Below are 17,898 nucleotides of genomic sequence, written 5' to 3'. Positions count from 1 at the left end.
CCTGCGTGAGATGTCTGACGTCATTGAGTACACCACAATTACGAGGGGACGTTCCCCGGAGGGGACGTTCCCCCCCCACCTCATACTCATCAATTTGCACTACAGGCGGCAGAATGAGATGGGGAAATGCCTCCCGTAACGCCCCATAAACTGAGGACACGCACAACTGCTGTAAAAAAAATCTTGGAAGTCAATTTGCTGCCCCTCTCAAAGTTCTGCCTGGGTCCAATGGATGCAGCGGTACCCATGGTAGGGCGGGCCCTGGGTAGCGTAAATATAAGGTAACCTGTGATAGTGACTGTGGCATGCTTTTATTACTTTTAAATGGGGCCCAATGCACTTTTCTGCACTTTGCCATTCCTGAGTGGCAGGGTCTGCGTTCATTATAACCACCTGAGTAGTCTCTTCTAAGGACATCTGCATTGTATCTGCAGTGCATAGTGTTACCATATATTGCATTGTAATGAGTACGCGAAGTGTCATTCAAAATGAATGACATCACACCAGCTTGTGTTAACCGCAGCATGCTGGTGTGAATGGACCCCCAGGGAGTATCTCAGCAAAAATTTGTATTGCAGACGATGCATAAAAATTGACTTGTAAGTCAGAGTAGACTTCTGATGAAAGCAGTGAGCTGATCACACAAGCAGGGAATTAAAAGGCTGGGGGCTTTGTGGACCGAGTACAGAATGCCTCTAGGTTGCCATACTTGAAATGAGTTTCAGAATGTTGCAAATTTCTGATAAAATTGTAAAGGATCTTAAAAAATTGCATTAAAACTTAATTTGTAGTAATTGTGTTTTTTACTGTAACTAAAATTTTCCTATGAAGATGCATATACAATTGTTCTGGGATGCATAATACCATGGGTGCAGTATTGTGTGAATATGGTGCATGTTCAACCAAAATATTTTGGTAAAACCTCAGAGCATTTTCTGCTATCCATGGGCCAGATTGGATTCCCATCCTTGTCCACTTTTCACAAAAGGAAAAAGAATGGGCGCTCTTGCTGGGGGATGGGTCCTTTGTTCCAGACAGTCTTGATAGGTGAGATGTTAACCAGACTGATGGTGAATGTTCCAAAAGCAGTGTTAGTGCTATCATCGAGGGCAGCTCTTACAGGGCCGAAGCGAAAATCCCACGTGTAAGCAGAGTGAAGAGAAGGAGCCACTCAGTGAAACAGTAATAACAAATTTATTAAGCTCATATCCAGACTTAAAAGCAAAAAGTAAAGAGTCATGACCCGGCGTCCTTCCCAATTCACTGTGTACCTGTTGTGGAAGCTACCAGCAGCCTAAACCACTCCGGGGGCTGAATCGGAGTGTGGCTGCGGCGAACCGCATACCTCACCGAAGGACCGTGCGCCCGTAGACGAAGAATGGGCGGTTACCAGTTTTGGAGCATGCTCACAACCGCTCCTACAGACCAAATCTTTGGTTTGGTCTGAAGGAGCAGTTGTGAGCATGCTCTGAAACCGGTAACTGCCCATTCCACCGCCTATTCCTTGTCTACGGCCGCACGGTCCTTCGGTGAGGTTTGCGGTTCGCCGCAGCCACACTGATTCAGCCCCCGGATTGGTTTAGGCTGCTGGCAGCCTCCACAACGGGTACACGGTGAATTAGGAAGGAAGCCAGGTCATGACGCTCCACTTTTTGCTTTTATGCAAGTCTTGATATGTGCTTAATGAATGTATTACTGCTTCACTGAGTGGAGCCGTATAGGTGTGTGATTCCTAAAGAACTTTTCAGTTCTGTTTAGCCATCATCCCGAGAGAAATTTTGCATATGGGGTTGGTGCCTCAGGTCGAAATTGGGACTTTACGGGCTCAATATTTATGTTCATAGAAGATTATTTTTTACATAAAAAAATAATTTATTATATGTATTACCACATATAATGTAATTACACAGTTATTTACAAGGTTCAATAAAGTATTTCAAGAATTCATATATTCGTGTATGGGTTATAGACCCATTAGTGATCGTGAATAATAAGAAAGGTTAAAAAAAAGGTGGCAATGTGGTATAGTGACAATCACTGTCTCTCTATTGTTCCACGCTTTGAGTGTAGCGTCGGATCCATAGGGAGGGTGTTCAATGACCTACGCGTTTCAGCCATAAGGCCTTTATCAAGGAAGGTATGTCACCACATCTGTAAGTATAGTAAATAAGTTATTAAGTATATATTTGAACCAATCGGAATGTTTGTTTTCCTTTGGTCATATAATAAAAGACATACTTGTTAGGAAAAGATTCTGCTTTTGAGTGGAGCCTTCTCTTTACTCTACTTTGTCCACTTTTCACAACTACTTTTCCCCAGTCATCTTCCAACACAGCTTTAATTATAGGCTCCTCCCACCTAGCACAGGAAACTCAATACACATTAGTTTAATACAGGTGAGACAGATCCCTCAGTATTTTGGGTTTCCTCGGCCAGACAGGATCACTTAAGAGAAGACTTCATGCTGTCAGGCCTCGGTGCTGGGTGGCAAGAGCCTCCTGACCCTGGCCTTTCCTAAACTGGAGCAGTGTTCATGGGGATTGTAGCTGGGGAATTCCGGGAACCCCGGTACCTCTGGTATGCGGGAGGGGGGGGATTGAGAGACCCCTCTCCCTCTTGTCTTAGTGTCCTTTAGGTGTAGCCATGGTGGAGGCTTACCCAGTTCCTGGAGGGTTGCAGTCCGAGTCCTGGGTGCTGGCAGCATGGAGGTGCTTGAGGCAATCAGAAACGCTAGGGCCACGTCATTGCCAGACTCAATGTAGAAGAAAGGGCTGCACTCCAAGTATAATCAAGATTTAGGTTTATTGACCGAACATCCCAATGTGGCAAGCAGGTAGACGCGTTTCACACACTAGTATGTGTGCTTAATCATTACCATCACCTCCGCCCCATTCCCGGACTCGAGGAGTGGGGCGGAGGTGATGCAGTGGCACCGGCATGGCAGAAGTGTCACATCTGCCATTTTGGTTTTGGACCGCCGGCGTTTGGGAAACCTGGTGGCCCAGGGGAACCGGACACAAGTGGGTACAGATGCTGCAGCACTGGCCAGGCCAGAACCTTTAAGAACAGACAAAGGGGAGGTGCCAGCCAACTCTCTAGGCACTTGGCACTAGCTCTGTTTAAAAAATTGCAAGACACCATGAATACAAAAATGGTTAAAACTTTCAAGTTATTTAGATCTTCCCTGTGGATGCCTCAGCCCAGTACTTCATATGCTAGCACAGCACCTCAGGCCCATGCATCTGCACCTGTCTTAGAAGAACCGGGCATGTTAGAACAGCTGGAGGACAGTGAGGATTCTAGCGCAGAAGGGAAGTAAAGAAAGAAAGTCAGGTGCAAAAATTTCTGTTCCCCTATGACGAGGCAGACGATTTACTGAGGATTATATAGGATACTTTGGCGTTAGAAGAGTCAGTTTTGCAGTACATGATAAACTCTATGCAGGTTTACAATCAAAATAGGCAAGAATGTTCCCCGTACACGCTGTATTTAAAGATACCATACTGCAGGAATGGAGGGAGCCGGAAAATAGACTTTCTCCCCAGAAATTTGAAAAGGTTTCCTTTTAAAGAAGATGCGGCATGGGAAAAATGTCCAAAGCTGGATGTAGCTCTGTCCAATGTAGCCAGAAAATCTCACCCATCTTTTGAAGACGCAGGGGTTCTTAGATACCATGGATAGAAGAGCAGAAGTTTATTTAAAGAAGGCATGGGATGCTGGTGCTGCTAACTTTCAACCGGCCATTGCGTCCACCTGTGTAGCCAGGACATTGGTTATCAAAGTAATGATTAAGCATAGTCAGTGTGTGAAATGCGTCTACCTTGTCACGATTGTCATATTTGGATGTCCAGTCATTAAATCTGGATTTTGACTCAACCTGGAGTGCTGCCAATTCCTTTTCCTTTATCAAGTTTTCACGGAGGCGAGCCGGGGCATGCACCGGTGTGAGTAATCAGGCAATTACACCACCTTGAGCAGTGAGTTCTTGTCTTTTCAATTTCTGGTTGAAGTAGTTGGAAGATCCTAGAGCAAGACACCCCTAAAGAGGAAACTTTGGATTCAATCCCCATCCTAAACAAGGCCGTGGCTTATATTGCAGACTCCTCCAGTTTTCAGCTATATGTACAGTGCTCATAAACTGGGCTAGACTGGCAATCTGGCTTAAAGCCTGGTCAGGGGACGCAGCTTCTAAAGCAAAGCTATGCTCATTACCCTTCAAGGGTAGCTTAATATTTGGTGAAGACCTGGATTTGGTTATGGAGAGGTCTGCTGATAAAAAAAAAAGGCTTTCCAAATCCAGAGGCAAGTCTAAAAAGCCTTTTCCATCCTTTCAGGTAAATCCGTCAGAAGAACACAGGCAAAAAGGACCAAAATAGACCCTGGCAACAGAGGGGGATTTATTAATTCCTCTCAAACCAAACAAAAGCCAACGACTCCCCTTGCAGGGTAGTAGGGAGGCTGGGGGCCCTCCTACCCTCTTGGCAAAGGGTTACAACCGAGTTCATCCTGGATTTAATCGGCAACGGTTACAGGATAGAATTCCATCATATACCCCCAAGGCGTTTTTTGGTGACTCCACTGCCAAAGGACTCAGACATGGCAGCTGCCATGACTAGTCTTATCCAGGAGTTTCTGGATCAGGGAGTAATTTCCCACATTCCTTGAGAGCAAGGGTATGGGGAATTATTTTCCTGTGTATTCATCAGAAGGAAACCATTGAGAAAATACAGGTTAATCCTCAATTTAAAGGTCAATAAGTGTGTATAAAAACATGGACATGATTTTTACAACAAGAGAGCTGTTATTCAGAGAAGCTTTCATGGCAACGATCCATCAAAAGGATGCATACCTGCATATTTCGATTAGAGGCTCCAAACCCTTAGGTTAGCATGGAAAGGACCAAGGCCAGACAATCTGTTTTCAATTGAACCCCCTCCTGTTTGGATTGGCTTCTGCTCCCAGGATCTTCACGAAGGTCCTGGCAGAAGCCTTACAGGGGTTGAGGACCTTTGGTATCCAGATAATACCCTACCTGGATGATCTGGTATTCGCAGAGTCATCCACGGAGCTGGAGAAAAACCTAACCTACACAATAAACCATCTGTAATTACTGGGGAGGATTGTGAACTCGGAAAAATCTAATTTGCAGCCATCGCAAAAACTTGTCTTCCTAGGTTACATACTGGACTCGTGGAAGCAAAAATATATTTACCAAAAGACAAGATCTATTGAAAGAGACTTCAATCTCCTATTGAGACGGGCAGTATCCAGGGAAATGAGGCTGTTGAGCCTGTTGACGGCATCTATCCCAGTAATCACCTGGGCTCAAGCACCCATGAGAACTGCAGAATTTCTCCGTCAGTGTGGAACAAGCTTGAACAATCGCATAACCCTGCCGGATCAAGTAAGTGTCTTTGCATTGCCTGCAGGAAAACAACTTGTTGAAAGGGAGATCTTGGACACAGGAAAATCCAGTCCAGCTAACGGATAAGTGCGTGGGGTTGGGGAGCCCACATGCCACGTCTAGCTACACAGGAAAAATGGGGGAGATCAGAGGGCGTCTACTCTTCCGATGTAAGGGAACGAAAGGCCGTATAAAAAGCTCTACTCTCCTTTGGACCCAACATAAAAGGACACATTGATTCTATTGGGCAATGTGGCAGCAGTACCCTACATAAACCCCTCCTCCCTCATGGAGGAGGCAAAACTGATCCTTACATGGGCAGAAGAAAACCCAATCCCTGGATGCCATTTACCTCCAAGGGGAGCTTAATTCTTAGGCGGATTTTGGAATGGAGCTTGAATCAGGAAGTGTTCGAGGCAGTCTCGGAGATGTGGGGTCGTCCTCTAATGCAGTGGTCCTCAACTCCGGTCCTCTGGGCCCACTAACAGGCCAGATTTTAAGTATTACCTTGGGGAGATGCAGACTAGAATACTGCATCACTGAGCAGCAAATGAGATCACCTGTGATGTAATTTAGTTATCTTGCAAACCTGGCCTATTAGTGGTCCCCGAGGACCGGAGTTGAGGACCACTGCTCTAATAGACCTGATCGCCTCATCCAAAAATGCAAAAGTGGAAAAAAATTTTCTCAGTTTACAGGGACCCTTGCAGTATGGGTCTGGATGCTTTTGCATTTCCATGGGCAGAGGATCTCCTGTATGCTTTCCCTCCGTTCAGGCTCCTACCAAAGGTGATTGTGAGGCAAATCCTTGAGTGAAGGTAATTCTGATAGCCCCAGCTTGGCCAAAAAGGTAATGGTTTGCCACTCTACAGAAACTGTCAATAGCAACACCTTGGAGGCTGCCAGACAATCGATTTACTGGTCCAGGGAGAGCTATACCACCCACAGGTGAGCAGGCTTTCTGATGGCTTGGCTTCTGAGTGGCACCTGTTAAACAAGGGATTGTGAGAAAAAGTAATCGACACGATCCTAAACCGTAGGAAAACGACAAATTCAATCTAATAAAGTTTGGAATTCTGCTTTTGGCGAAGGGACAATAACAGGATTTCTGGACCGATTCTGGCAGTATTGGACTTTCTACAGAATGTCTGACTTGGGGTTAGCCCCCCATTCTTTTAGAGTTAGGGTGGCAGCATTAACCAATTTTCTAGATATCAAATTGGCAAAACATATGCTAAAAAGGTTCATCAGGGCTGTCTCAAGGAGTAGAGCGCCGTGGCCCAATTTCTCCCGTGGGATTTGTCTAGGTACTGCAGAGTTTCTCAAAATAGCCTTTTGATCTATTAGAGGAAAGTACGTTAAGTGTTAACCTTCAAGACGGTCCTCTTAGTTGCCTTGGTCATGGCCAGAAGAATCAGCGAGCTACAAGCAATGTCCATAGCAGAGCCATACTGCTCCATTCTGCCTGATAGAGTAATTCATCTTCCCAAAGAGTCAACGGACTTTCATTGATCACAGGAAATTGTTATCCCATCATTTTGTGGACAAGCTAGAAACCCTAGGGAAGATAGATTTCCATAAAATTGATGTAAGGAGGTGCCTATTATAACATTGAGCACACCAAAGAATGGAGGAAAGTCCCCAATCTGTTCCTTCTATACTCGGGGCACAAAAAAGGTTTAGCTGCTTCTAAAACTACCATCGCTAGATGGATGAAAGCGGCGATCATCGAGGCTTATGCAACTGCCTGGCTCCAAATCTTAGATCCCATTCCACCAGGGCCCTGGCTACATTCTGGGCTGAAAGGGCAGGAGCTACCCCAAGCCAAATCTGAAAAACAGCCACCTTGTCGAGTTTCCAGACATTTGTCGTCAAGCATTACCTTCTGGATCTCATCTGCGAACGACAAGGCTTTTGGGAGAAAAGTGCTTCAGGCTGTAGTCCCTCCCTTACAGGTATGGTTTCTATGTCACCCTCATTAAAGCCGTCCTGGAAGATGACTGGGGAAAAACGAAGTTATTACCGGTTAACTTGATTTCCAGGACAGCGCTGCTTCCCGCCCTAATATACATATTGTAGAATGGGTGGTGGGTATGAAATTTGATGTGCCTTCAGGTATTACTGAGGGGTCTCTCGAACCTGTATTTAAACTAATGTGGATTGTTTCCTGTGCTTGGTGGGAGAAGCCCATCTCTCATTAAAGCCATCCTGAAAGATTCCTGGAAATCAAAGTTAACTGGTAATAACAAGCATTTTGCCCCCCTGCCAAGACAAGATGCTCCAGCGGACAAGGGTGTTCCTGCCCAAGTCCATGTACTGTATTTGCTTCCAATGTACTTTACCTTACACCAATCTCCCTTATAGTCCCTGTGTAAACGCAGAATAGTGGAGCGGTCTATCCATGGTCTTGGTTTTAGGTCCAGTCCCTTTGAACTGATTTGATAAAATGCCTAATGTTGCTCTCTACTGCCTACACATTTGGCCAGTTGTGCTTCCCCTTAGCACTGGCCATATGAAGCCCGTATTTTAAACCCTCTCCAAACATGTGCTGCACACTTAAAACTACTTCTGAAGCTTGATTTTGAATGCGTCAGGGCTTTTGGACCTAACCCTTATATAAAGTAACACTATATAATCACATCAGTACTCTTTAGCAATCAAATCAAGCCAAGATGTGAGGGTTCTCAACTGCTATAGGATTACAACACCAGATTCAGGTCTGGTATGAGCTGCTTTCATTGAAAGCTGATCAGTTGGGTGGGGGACACTTAGAAGGGTAACTGTTGGTGAGCCTGTAACTTATCTGTCTTCTCTACCAGGTTATTGAGCAGCTAGGGAGGGTGGTGTACGCTGCCCTAGACTGGGGCCTCAGCAATGACATGGAACGTGTTCTCAGCGACCCACTGCTCTATCTGCTCTACCGCATGGTCGGCCTTAACGCTAACTGCACATCCCCGACTGGTGAGTTGTGGAAGTTCACCCTCAATGAGGTTACAAAGGTAGGTACACTTCAATATTCCCAAATGGAGATGTTTAAATGCTGTTTACAACTTTATTTTCTAGCTTGCACATTTTCCCTTCACTTTGTGGTATCCCAGTTTATGAACACGCTAAGCCCTTTTCATGTGAAAGTAGATATTAACACAATAAATTCTCAAAAGATATTAGGGTAAAGTAACTTGACATTCTGCAGCTTTAAGTAAAGCAGACCCTGGTGATTCTGTAATGAAGATCGTGGTTACTACTTCATGTTATAGGGTAGCCCTACGGGGGCAGTGCTACACTAGCTGGAAACTTTGAGAATCCAGAAGGAGTCTGGGAGGAGTCTAGGTTGATCTAGCTGGAGTGTTCTGAGGGCCTGACCATTTTCCTACAGATGGGTTGGCAGGGGGCGGGCCCCCTCAAATACTCAGGATCAGCCCAGCTGGGGCAGGGGCGTTCAGGTGGCAGCTGGAGAAGGAGTTTTAGGCTGTTGTAAGCCTTTGAGAGTAACCCCCTAGTCTCGGGGAGTGCACTCAAGCCTGGGCTCTTGTGCAGAAGGGACCCCTTCTCATGACACATGGAGGAATCCAGGCCAGGAGGCACGGGAGCAAGGAGAGGACATCAGGAAAACACTGCTGGGCAAATCTTCAAGGAGGAAAACATCCAGGAGGGCTGGTGTTACTCAGAATTGAGGCATGCCTGATGGGACTGGGTACAAGCAGTCTGGGATGGATGCAGTCAGTCTGGGAGGACTGTGGAGAAGTAGCCAGGAGGGCTAGAGAGGGGCAGCTGCAGCCAGGTAGGCTGGCTGTGCCTAAAGAAATGGTACTGGGATCAATAGCCACCGAAAAGGACAGCTAGCACCAAAGACCTTTTTGCTGCACTACTAAAGGGGTCCATGGTCCCTGCCTGCAAAGGGCATTCACAAGGATCTAACTAAGATTGTGTTGGATCAATCAGTGCTAGCTGGTCCTGGGAATTGAAGTTCTACAAGCAAGTCTGTACTGGAGGTAGAGAAGTGTGTGCTACCAAATGTATATGGTGTTACTTTCACGCAACCTGTGTCCTACAGTAAAAAGGTGGTTAGGCTGCTGCTGGCACTCTATAGCTTCTCCACAGCTATTGAACAAGATGGGTAAAATAGTGCTGCGCTGCCAGTTCAGGAATACAATATCCTATATACCAAAGTGCAGGGTTTCAACTAGGGATCGATCGATTATCGGCAACACCGATATATCGAGGGCCGATATGCACTTTCCTCGATATATTGGAATCGGCCCCTGAGGTTACCAAGATTGCCAATATTTAGGGAAAGTGCTTGTACCGGACAGATACCTGCAGCTAGAGGCATTGCCCCGGTACCGGCGTCCATAGCTGACGGTTGGCTGTCTTGTAATGACAACCGATGCGGACTGAGAAGCCGCTCGGCTGTCATTACAAAAAGCGGGAGGGGACGTCCCCCCCGAGCTGCCTTCCAAAGCTCGCCCGGGTCTCCCATCCAACCGGAAGACCCGGCATCCTACCACCACCGCCGAAGAGAAGACCCGATCAAAGCTGCATTCAGCTCTGATCGGGTCTTCATCTAAAAAACTCATGTAAAAAACCCAGAAGTGATGTCATGACATCACTTTCAGGTACTCTGCGCTGAATTAAAAAAACTGACAGCATTCAAAACAGCCAAACTTGGCATTTTGAATGCTTTTCAGTGCCGAGGAGGGCTATGGGGCAGAGGCGTAACTGGAACCTTCAGGGCCCGGTGCAAGAAACCATGAAGGGGTCCTTCCCTTCAAGCCTGGGGCTCTTCCCAGTGATCCTGGGGCCCTTTACTCTCGTTGCGAGGCCCTTTACGATCCTGCAGCGGAACCCTTTCACAAGTTCTGCAGTGGGCCCCCTTCCTGCCATCTTGGGGCCTCCCCACTGAGGTGGAATGCCAGGGCTAGGTTGCAAGTGTGACCTTTGTGATCCTGGAAGTTCACCCACTGGTGTCAGTAGTCGGTATTTTAATTGTATTTTTTTATCATTTTAGTTTATTTTTTTACAATGTCACTGACTATGACTCTGTCCATTCAGAAAAGGAAGGAGCTGGAAAATTATATATTTACCGTCCCCTTCCTGGTTCCTTATTGTGACACATCCCCTGCAGCAGCCGGCAGGAGATGGGAGGGAGCACAGTGGGGGGAGGTAGCACAGTGGGGGGGGGGGGGACCAGGGGAGCACACAGGGGCCCAGAGACAGCAGAACACAAGTGAACTGGATAGGAGGAGTGGCGAGGGCAGCATACAGAGGAACCAATCGCCTCCATTTTCTTCCTGCAACAACAGGAGGAAAAAGGACAGTGATTTCTCTAGATGCTGCCCCCGCCGCCCCTCCTATCTACGTGTACAGGGGAGCCGCACAGGCCCCCTGGAGCATGGGGCCCGGTTGCAATTGCAACCCCTGCAACCCCTGTAGTTACGCCCCTGCTATGGGGTCTTTTAGACCCCCCAGATCCCTCCACAAGGAGTACCTTTGGAAAAAGATTGTTTTACATGTCTGAAAATATCGGTCAATACCAATATCCGATGACCAAAATATCGGTATCGGCATTAAAAGATATCAGTCGATCACTAGTTTCAACAAACATTTAAAATGGGATGCTCTAGGAACTTTACAGATTCATACATATAAATCGTATAAATCACATGCAATATTGTAGATTCAAGAGGTCAATGGTAATTCCAAATACTCACAAATGAAAACCTACAAGAACTAAAGTAAAATAAGAATAGCCTATTGTGTATCCATGATGTATTCCTTCACCGTTTAAAAATGAGCATCCATATATAATTTTTCTTCCAGGTGACACCGCTGTGCTCTAGTCTCACCTGACTTTTGCTTAAAATAAGTTTTAACAATCCATGAGCACCAATGTAAAATAGGGTGCTGCGCTATATGGCTATATTGCTGAATGGTGCAAAATGACTACGCAAATGCTAACATGGTGAAAGTTCACAATGCATGGGAACAATGATGAATAAAGTGCATGTGACAAATAATCAAATACAAAACAATAAATGAATAACAATGTATAGATGAGCAAAATATATACAGATATCAATGCAAACTAAGGTGTGACTTGAATAAATATAAGTGACTGACTGAATATGTCAAAGTGCTTTATACAGGTGACAACAGGTGCAAATGAATATATCAATCCAAAAATATGCTGCAACAAAGCAGTGACTGAATAAATCAAGTGCAGAGGTGCTCAATCCGGTGACTACAATGCAACAAAGTGCCGATCTTCAGTGTGAGTGACACCTTTGAGTGTTCAAGCCGCTCACCTTACTGCTATACAATTATAGCATAAAATACAATTCCTCGGCTACGGGTTCACATATGCTGTGATATGTCCTCTCTAATCCTTGTCCTTTGGCTTAGATATTCTCCGTGTGGTATATGTAATAATGGAGGTCCATGTGAGGCTGGCCCGCTTTGACTCCTCCCGCTCCTCAGCGTGCCCAAGGTGCTCTTTCTCCAGGCACCTTCGGACACATGATTTGGTCCTGCTCAGACGTGCAGGGATTTTGGACGCAGGTCGTCCGCTTCCTGCATGACCGCATGGGGTGCCCAGCCACCCTGGACCCCAAGTTGTCTCCTTGGGATATTCCCTGAGGTTGATGTGGATAAACACGCAATTCAATTTCTCCGGGAGACTCTTTGTTGCTAGAAAAATGATAGCCCTGACATGGATGCAGTCTTCACCCCCTTCCCTTTCAGCTTGGAAAGCGGCTGTGGGTGCCACTCTCCCCTTTAAGGTTATGTACTCTAACAGGGGCTGTCCAAAACGATACAACAAAATTTTGGACAGATGGCTGGAGGCCTCTGACACTTGAGTAACTTGGGGTCGGATGGATACCTTATGCCTATGCCCCGCTCTGGCGGATGCCTACTGGGTCGATGCCCCTGGCCTCCCTTTGGCCTTGGTTAGGTCATATGGCCCTGTTCTGCTTTTGACATGTCGAGTACCTCGCTGTATTGTATTGCATTATATTGTTTTTTTTTCCTATGTTATGTTTCTCTTTTGCTTTATGCCCGGTGTAATGCTTGAAGTCTTTGGCTATGTGCTACTGTACTTGTGCAACTGTCTAACGATGCCCTTCTTCTTTTCTGTACGGTTACATAAGGTGCTTAACTCAATAAACGTTTGGTTCAAAAATAATGGAAGTCCATAATTCCATTTAAAAAGCACTGGCGGCTGGTGCATTGGGGGCGCAGGGGCGCCGCCCCCCTTTCCATGCGTCTGGCCCACTAATCTACATGCAGGGTGCCAGACGCATGGTTTCCTATAGGTTTTTTTTTTGAAGCAAGTGATTAGAGCCAGAGGCTCTAATGGGCTTCTTAAAAGGATGTGCTTGGGACGCAGAGCACTGCACCCTGAGCCCACCCAGTTGTGTGACAATAGCAAATTAATATTCGCTATTGCCACACTGATTCTCCTCCTGGCCAATCAGAAAGCAGGTCCTGAGACCAGTTTCCTGATTGGCCGAAAGGAAAAGCCATGCTATTGACTGAGAGGGAAGCCGCAGCTGTCTGCCCAGGGTGAGTGAGCCGGCGACTGGGGCAGTGCGGTCTGGAGCTGGTGGGGGGGCAGTGCGGGCTAGAGCAGGTGTGGTCCATCTGCCACCCCCCCCCAGCCCATGGAGCACCAGCCACCACTGTTAAGAAGTGTGGTTTTATTTAACAGCGGGTACTCACTTTTCGGTAGTGTATAGTGTATTGAATCTACAAGCGCCAAGCTCGTTCTCACATCCCTTCCGGTATTCTGGTGCCCTACGCGTTGCGTCTCACAGCATGTGACTTCATTCATCGGGATACCAGGGGATGTGTGCGGCAATTGGGATTCTAAAGTGTCTCTCTCAATCAGGTGTCCATTTTGTAATAGTCCATGATGGTGTATAATGACCGCAAGTGTCTTAATGATTTTCGCCGCGGCCATGTGATAGACCAAACGGCATGGAAGTAGCCTGTTCCTACTACAGAGCGAAAGACAAGATTTAATGCAATGTATACTCAGCTAACGTATACTGATGAGTTGCTGCTTGAATAAATTAAAAAGAATCAAAAATAAAGAATGAATAAATGACCCGATCGGACTCCAGAATAGTGGGAAAGATTTACATAAGGCAGACATGATGAATTTAGCCGCTTCCGGACCGCCTGATGCCTTTTTACTGCGGCAGTGCGGCCCTCCTGCATGAACCGACATAGACCTACGTCGGTCGTGCGCAGGCAGCGAGCACGCGGCGCGCTCCTGCCCCCACTGGGAGGCGGGGAGGCCGATTCATGGGGCAGGCAGCTCCGATTGCCACCTGACACCTGCGATCGCTCCCCGCTGTTGTAAACACATTTGACCGTTCTCCCTGGAAAGATCAGAGCCCCTGTGATCCTTCCATATGGGATCACAGGTTTCTATGGTCATTTCACAAGCCACGCCCCCCCACAGTTAAAATCACTTGCCTAGGCTCGCATTTAACTCCTTGATCACCCCCAGTGTCAATATTACAGTAATAGTGCATATTTTTAGCACTGATTACTATAGTAATGTCACTGGTACCCCCAAGTGTCAAAAATGTCAGGGGTCCAATCTGTCCGCCGCAATGTCACAATCCCGCTAAAAATCGCAGATCACCGCCGTTACGAGTACATAAAAATGACATAAATCTCTCCGTAGTTAGTAGACTTTTGTGCAAACCAATCAAAATATGCTTTTTTCCCAAATTGGCCTAAAATGTTAAATTTTGATTTTTACGTTTTTTTTTTGAGAATGTTATATAGCAGAAAGTGAAAAATATATATATTTTTTCTTTACAGAATTGTTGCTTTTTTTTGTTTATAGCGCAATAAATACAAATTTGCACAGGTGATCAAATACCACCAAAAGAAATCTCTATTTGTGGGGAAAAAGGACATCAATTTTATTTGGGTGCAGCCAGGGCCAGATTAACGTAGGGGCTATTGGAGCTGCAGCTCCAGGCCCCTACCTTTTATATAGGCCCCGGGTTGGCCATATTCACTGTTACCGCTCTTCTGTCACTTGTAAACACAGAAGTCTGGCTTCTATGCTCGCTTCCCCAGGCAGCTCCCTCAGAACCTCCCCACACAGCAAGAAAGGCCGGACAAGGAGGGACAGTTGCCGATGCATGGATGTGTTTATGGGCTTCAGAGACAGCATCCCATGTTGAATTAGGCATGCATGGCTGCACCCTTCCTCCTCTGGGTGCATGCCAAGGCACGGCCCTTAAGGCCCTTCAAAATCCTCAGCACCAAGCCCATAATGCTCTTAATCCGGCCCTGGGTGCAGCGCCGCACGACGGCGCAATTGTCCGTTAAAGTAACGCAGTGCTGAATGGCAAAAAGTGGCCTGGTCATTGGGGGGGAAAATCTTCCGGTCCAGAAGTGGTTAAGCAAAAGTCAGGTGAGACTAGAGAGCACAGTGGTGTCACCTGGATGAAGGAAAGAATTATATATGGACACATTAGACGGTGCAGGAATACACTATGGATACACAATGACTATTCATATTTTATTTTAGTTGTATGTTTTCATTTGTGAATATTCATTAATTTAACATTCACCTCTTGAATCTACATAATTGTACGGTGCACTTTGGTTTTTATGTGATTTATATGCACTTGGATTTTATTGTAGCAGGGTGTATGAATCTGTATAGTTTCTAGAGCATTCTATTTTTACTTTTTTGAAACCCTGCATTTTGGTATATAGGATATTCTGTATATAGGATATTCTATCACTGAACTGGCAGCGCAGCACTATTTTACCCATCTTTCTATACCAGATGTACATAGTTTGTCTGAAGCCTTTCTACTGATCAAGTGGGCATCCCATAGGTACTGGGGATCGACCGATTATCGGCAATGCCAATATATCGAGGGCCGATATGCACTTTCCCTGATATATTGGAATGGGCCCCTGAGGCTACCGATATTGCCGATATATCGGGAAAGTGCTGTACCGGAGTGGTGCCTGCAGCTAGTCATCACCCCGATACCGGCGTCCATGGACGACGGTCGGCTGTCTTGTAATGACAACTGATGTGGCTGAGAAGCCGCTTGGCTGTCATTACAAGGAGCGGGAGGGCTCGCCAGAGTCTCCCGTTCCACTGGGAGACCTGGGCATCCTACCTGCACGGCTGCTGAAGAGAAGACCCGATCAAAGTCGCATTCGCCTCTGATCGTCTCATGTAAACCCAGAAGTGATGTCATGAGATCACTTCTGGGTACTCGGCGGCAAATAAAAAAAAAATGCGAGCATTCAAAACAGCCAAACCTGGCGTTTTGGATGCTTTAAGTGCAGGGGGGGTTGGGGTCTGCCTACACCTTGTCCTGTCCCTAAATACAAAACTTGGCCATGAGGAAAGGCCCTGGGCAAAAAAAAGTCGTCATAAATTGACAAGTCAGACAGGTAATGTCCTGGCCCTGCATGTGACAGTCCCCTCTCCAGCAGGCCACAGCTGCCATCCACCCAGCAGCCCTCTTTTGCTCCTGTAGTTGCCCATCTTGCCTCATGGAAAGCCATCCTCACCAGCCGCTCTCAGTACAGCTTGAAGGATATTCACCACCACTTCAGACATGCACAGCCTCGGTTCCACTGAGTGCCTTTCCCATTTTTTTTCCTTATGAAAAACCTTATTTATCCTCAGATGGAGGCGCCCTCTCAGTCATACTTTATACAATTTGCCAATAGAAAATACAAACCAAGACCAGCATTGCCTTTATGCTTTGACAGGCTTAATCCATCCATTAATCACCTCATTCCCTGCAAAGTTATGCTAACATCTCCTACTGCTAGTGCCCTTGAATGCCGCCATAGTAGGGCATAATTGCCTGCTGAAGAATCCTCAGACCTGTCTGATTTCTAAACCCCCAGTGTGCCTTGTGGTTCAGTCTGTTGACCCCTACATCTGTCCTGTAGTGACATAGAGGTGGGCAGGAGGAACTGGAGAACAGCAGGTGGTCCTGTAATCAAACCGTTCCCCAAGTCAGTTTCTGAAGGTTTGGTGGGTAATTTTTCCTTATTGCAGCAATCAGCGGTGCCATTTGAAGAGGTGTTTAATTTGGCATGGAACATTTTGAGGTTTTAGCAACTGCTTTTAAGAGCCGGTTCACACTACGTCGCTCCGACTTAGGGGGCGACCTGTGAAGTCGCGTGCAGCGCGACTTCGGCGCGACTTGCACGGACTTCATAAAATGTCTATGCAAGTCGCTCCAGGTCGCCCCGAAGTAGTACAGGACCCTTTTTCTAAGTCGGAGCGACTTGTGTCACTCCTATTAGAACCGGTCCTGTACTACTCAATGGACCGCGACGGTGCGCGACTTGCCAGGCTGACCAAGTCGCCTGACAAGTCGTATTAGTGTGAACCGGCACTAAGTATTTGCATCCTCACTAGTGGATGTGTCCACTTTTAGGTCAAAGCACAACTGTCAGCCCTGGCTGCAAAGCTCCATCAACTGGCTGTAACTGGTCAACATTGAATATTCATAAATCATTTTCCAATCACCTAATTAAGGAATATCTTCAAAATTTGAACATGACTGCATTGGAACATTGTAGATTCCATTTAAAGTGGATGTAAACCTTCACATATACCCAGTGAAGGGAACAGCCTCACATGAGAGATGAAACAAATCTCCCTACATCCGTTTTATTTGTTATATCTGCTCTTTAGCTTTCTACACGGTTTAGAAAGTTATCATGTTAGAATTCTTTCCAGCAGTGGGTGTGGTCTTGGCATACTGTGAGAGCTGATTGGAGGAAAGGTACCCCCCTCCACATAGGCAGAGGAAGGAAGAAACATGCAGAGCTATGCTGTATGTAGACAAGCTCTTATTTACCTCTACACCCACCCCGTCACAAATTTCCAGCTGCTTTTCTCACGTCTGAGAACTTGTCAGAAGTTAAGCTGATAACAAAGGACTGGAGCAGCAGAAAGAGATGGGACATAGGGCTTTGGAGACCGATAAATAAACACTACAGAGATATGCCCAGGTCAAATTTTATGAATGGGGTTTACATCCACTTTAAGTATGAGTGGATTTATTTTGCCTTGATGAACAGATGCTAAAACCCCCAAAACTTGGGTAATGGAAACTAGGGATCGACCGATTATCGGCAAAGCCGATATATCGAGGGCCGATATGCACTTTCCCTGATTTATCGGAATCGGCCCCGGAGGTTACCGATATTGCCAATATTTCGGGAAAGTGCTGTACCTGAGTGATGCCTGCAGCTAGAGACATCACCCTGGTACCGGCGTCCATAGCCGACGGTCGGCTGTCTTGTAATGACAACCGATGTGGCTGAGAAGCCGCTCGGCTGTCATTCCAAGGAGCGGGAAGGGACGTCCCCCGCCGCCTTCCGCTGCTCGCCCAGGTCTCCCGTCCCACCGGGAGACCCAGGCAGCCAGCACAGCCGCTGTAGACCCGTTTAAAGCCGCTTTCGGCTTTGATCGG

The 17,898-nt window shown here is 46.6% G+C and overlaps 1 protein-coding gene across 1 annotated transcript in view; it reads left to right on the top strand.

Annotated features, from left to right (window-relative positions):
* The window catches only part of LOC309567497 (protein spire homolog 1-like), a gene marked incomplete at both ends in the record, with an annotated part of 62,195 nt that overhangs the window by 7,628 nt on the left and 36,669 nt on the right, over positions 1-17,898 (top strand). The window contains one exon of the mRNA XM_082272884.1: positions 8,224-8,403. Coding sequence (XP_082129010.1) covers positions 8,224-8,403 — 180 coding nt within the window. The remainder of the gene's footprint in view (positions 1-8,223; positions 8,404-17,898) is intronic.

This window comes from Pelophylax lessonae (assembly GCF_965119305.1).
Source record: "Pelophylax lessonae genome assembly, chromosome: 11".
Classification (NCBI taxonomy): domain Eukaryota; kingdom Metazoa; phylum Chordata; class Amphibia; order Anura; family Ranidae; genus Pelophylax; species Pelophylax lessonae.
Note: the sequence above shows the minus strand (reverse complement) of the source record. Positions and strands in the feature narration are given on the sequence as shown.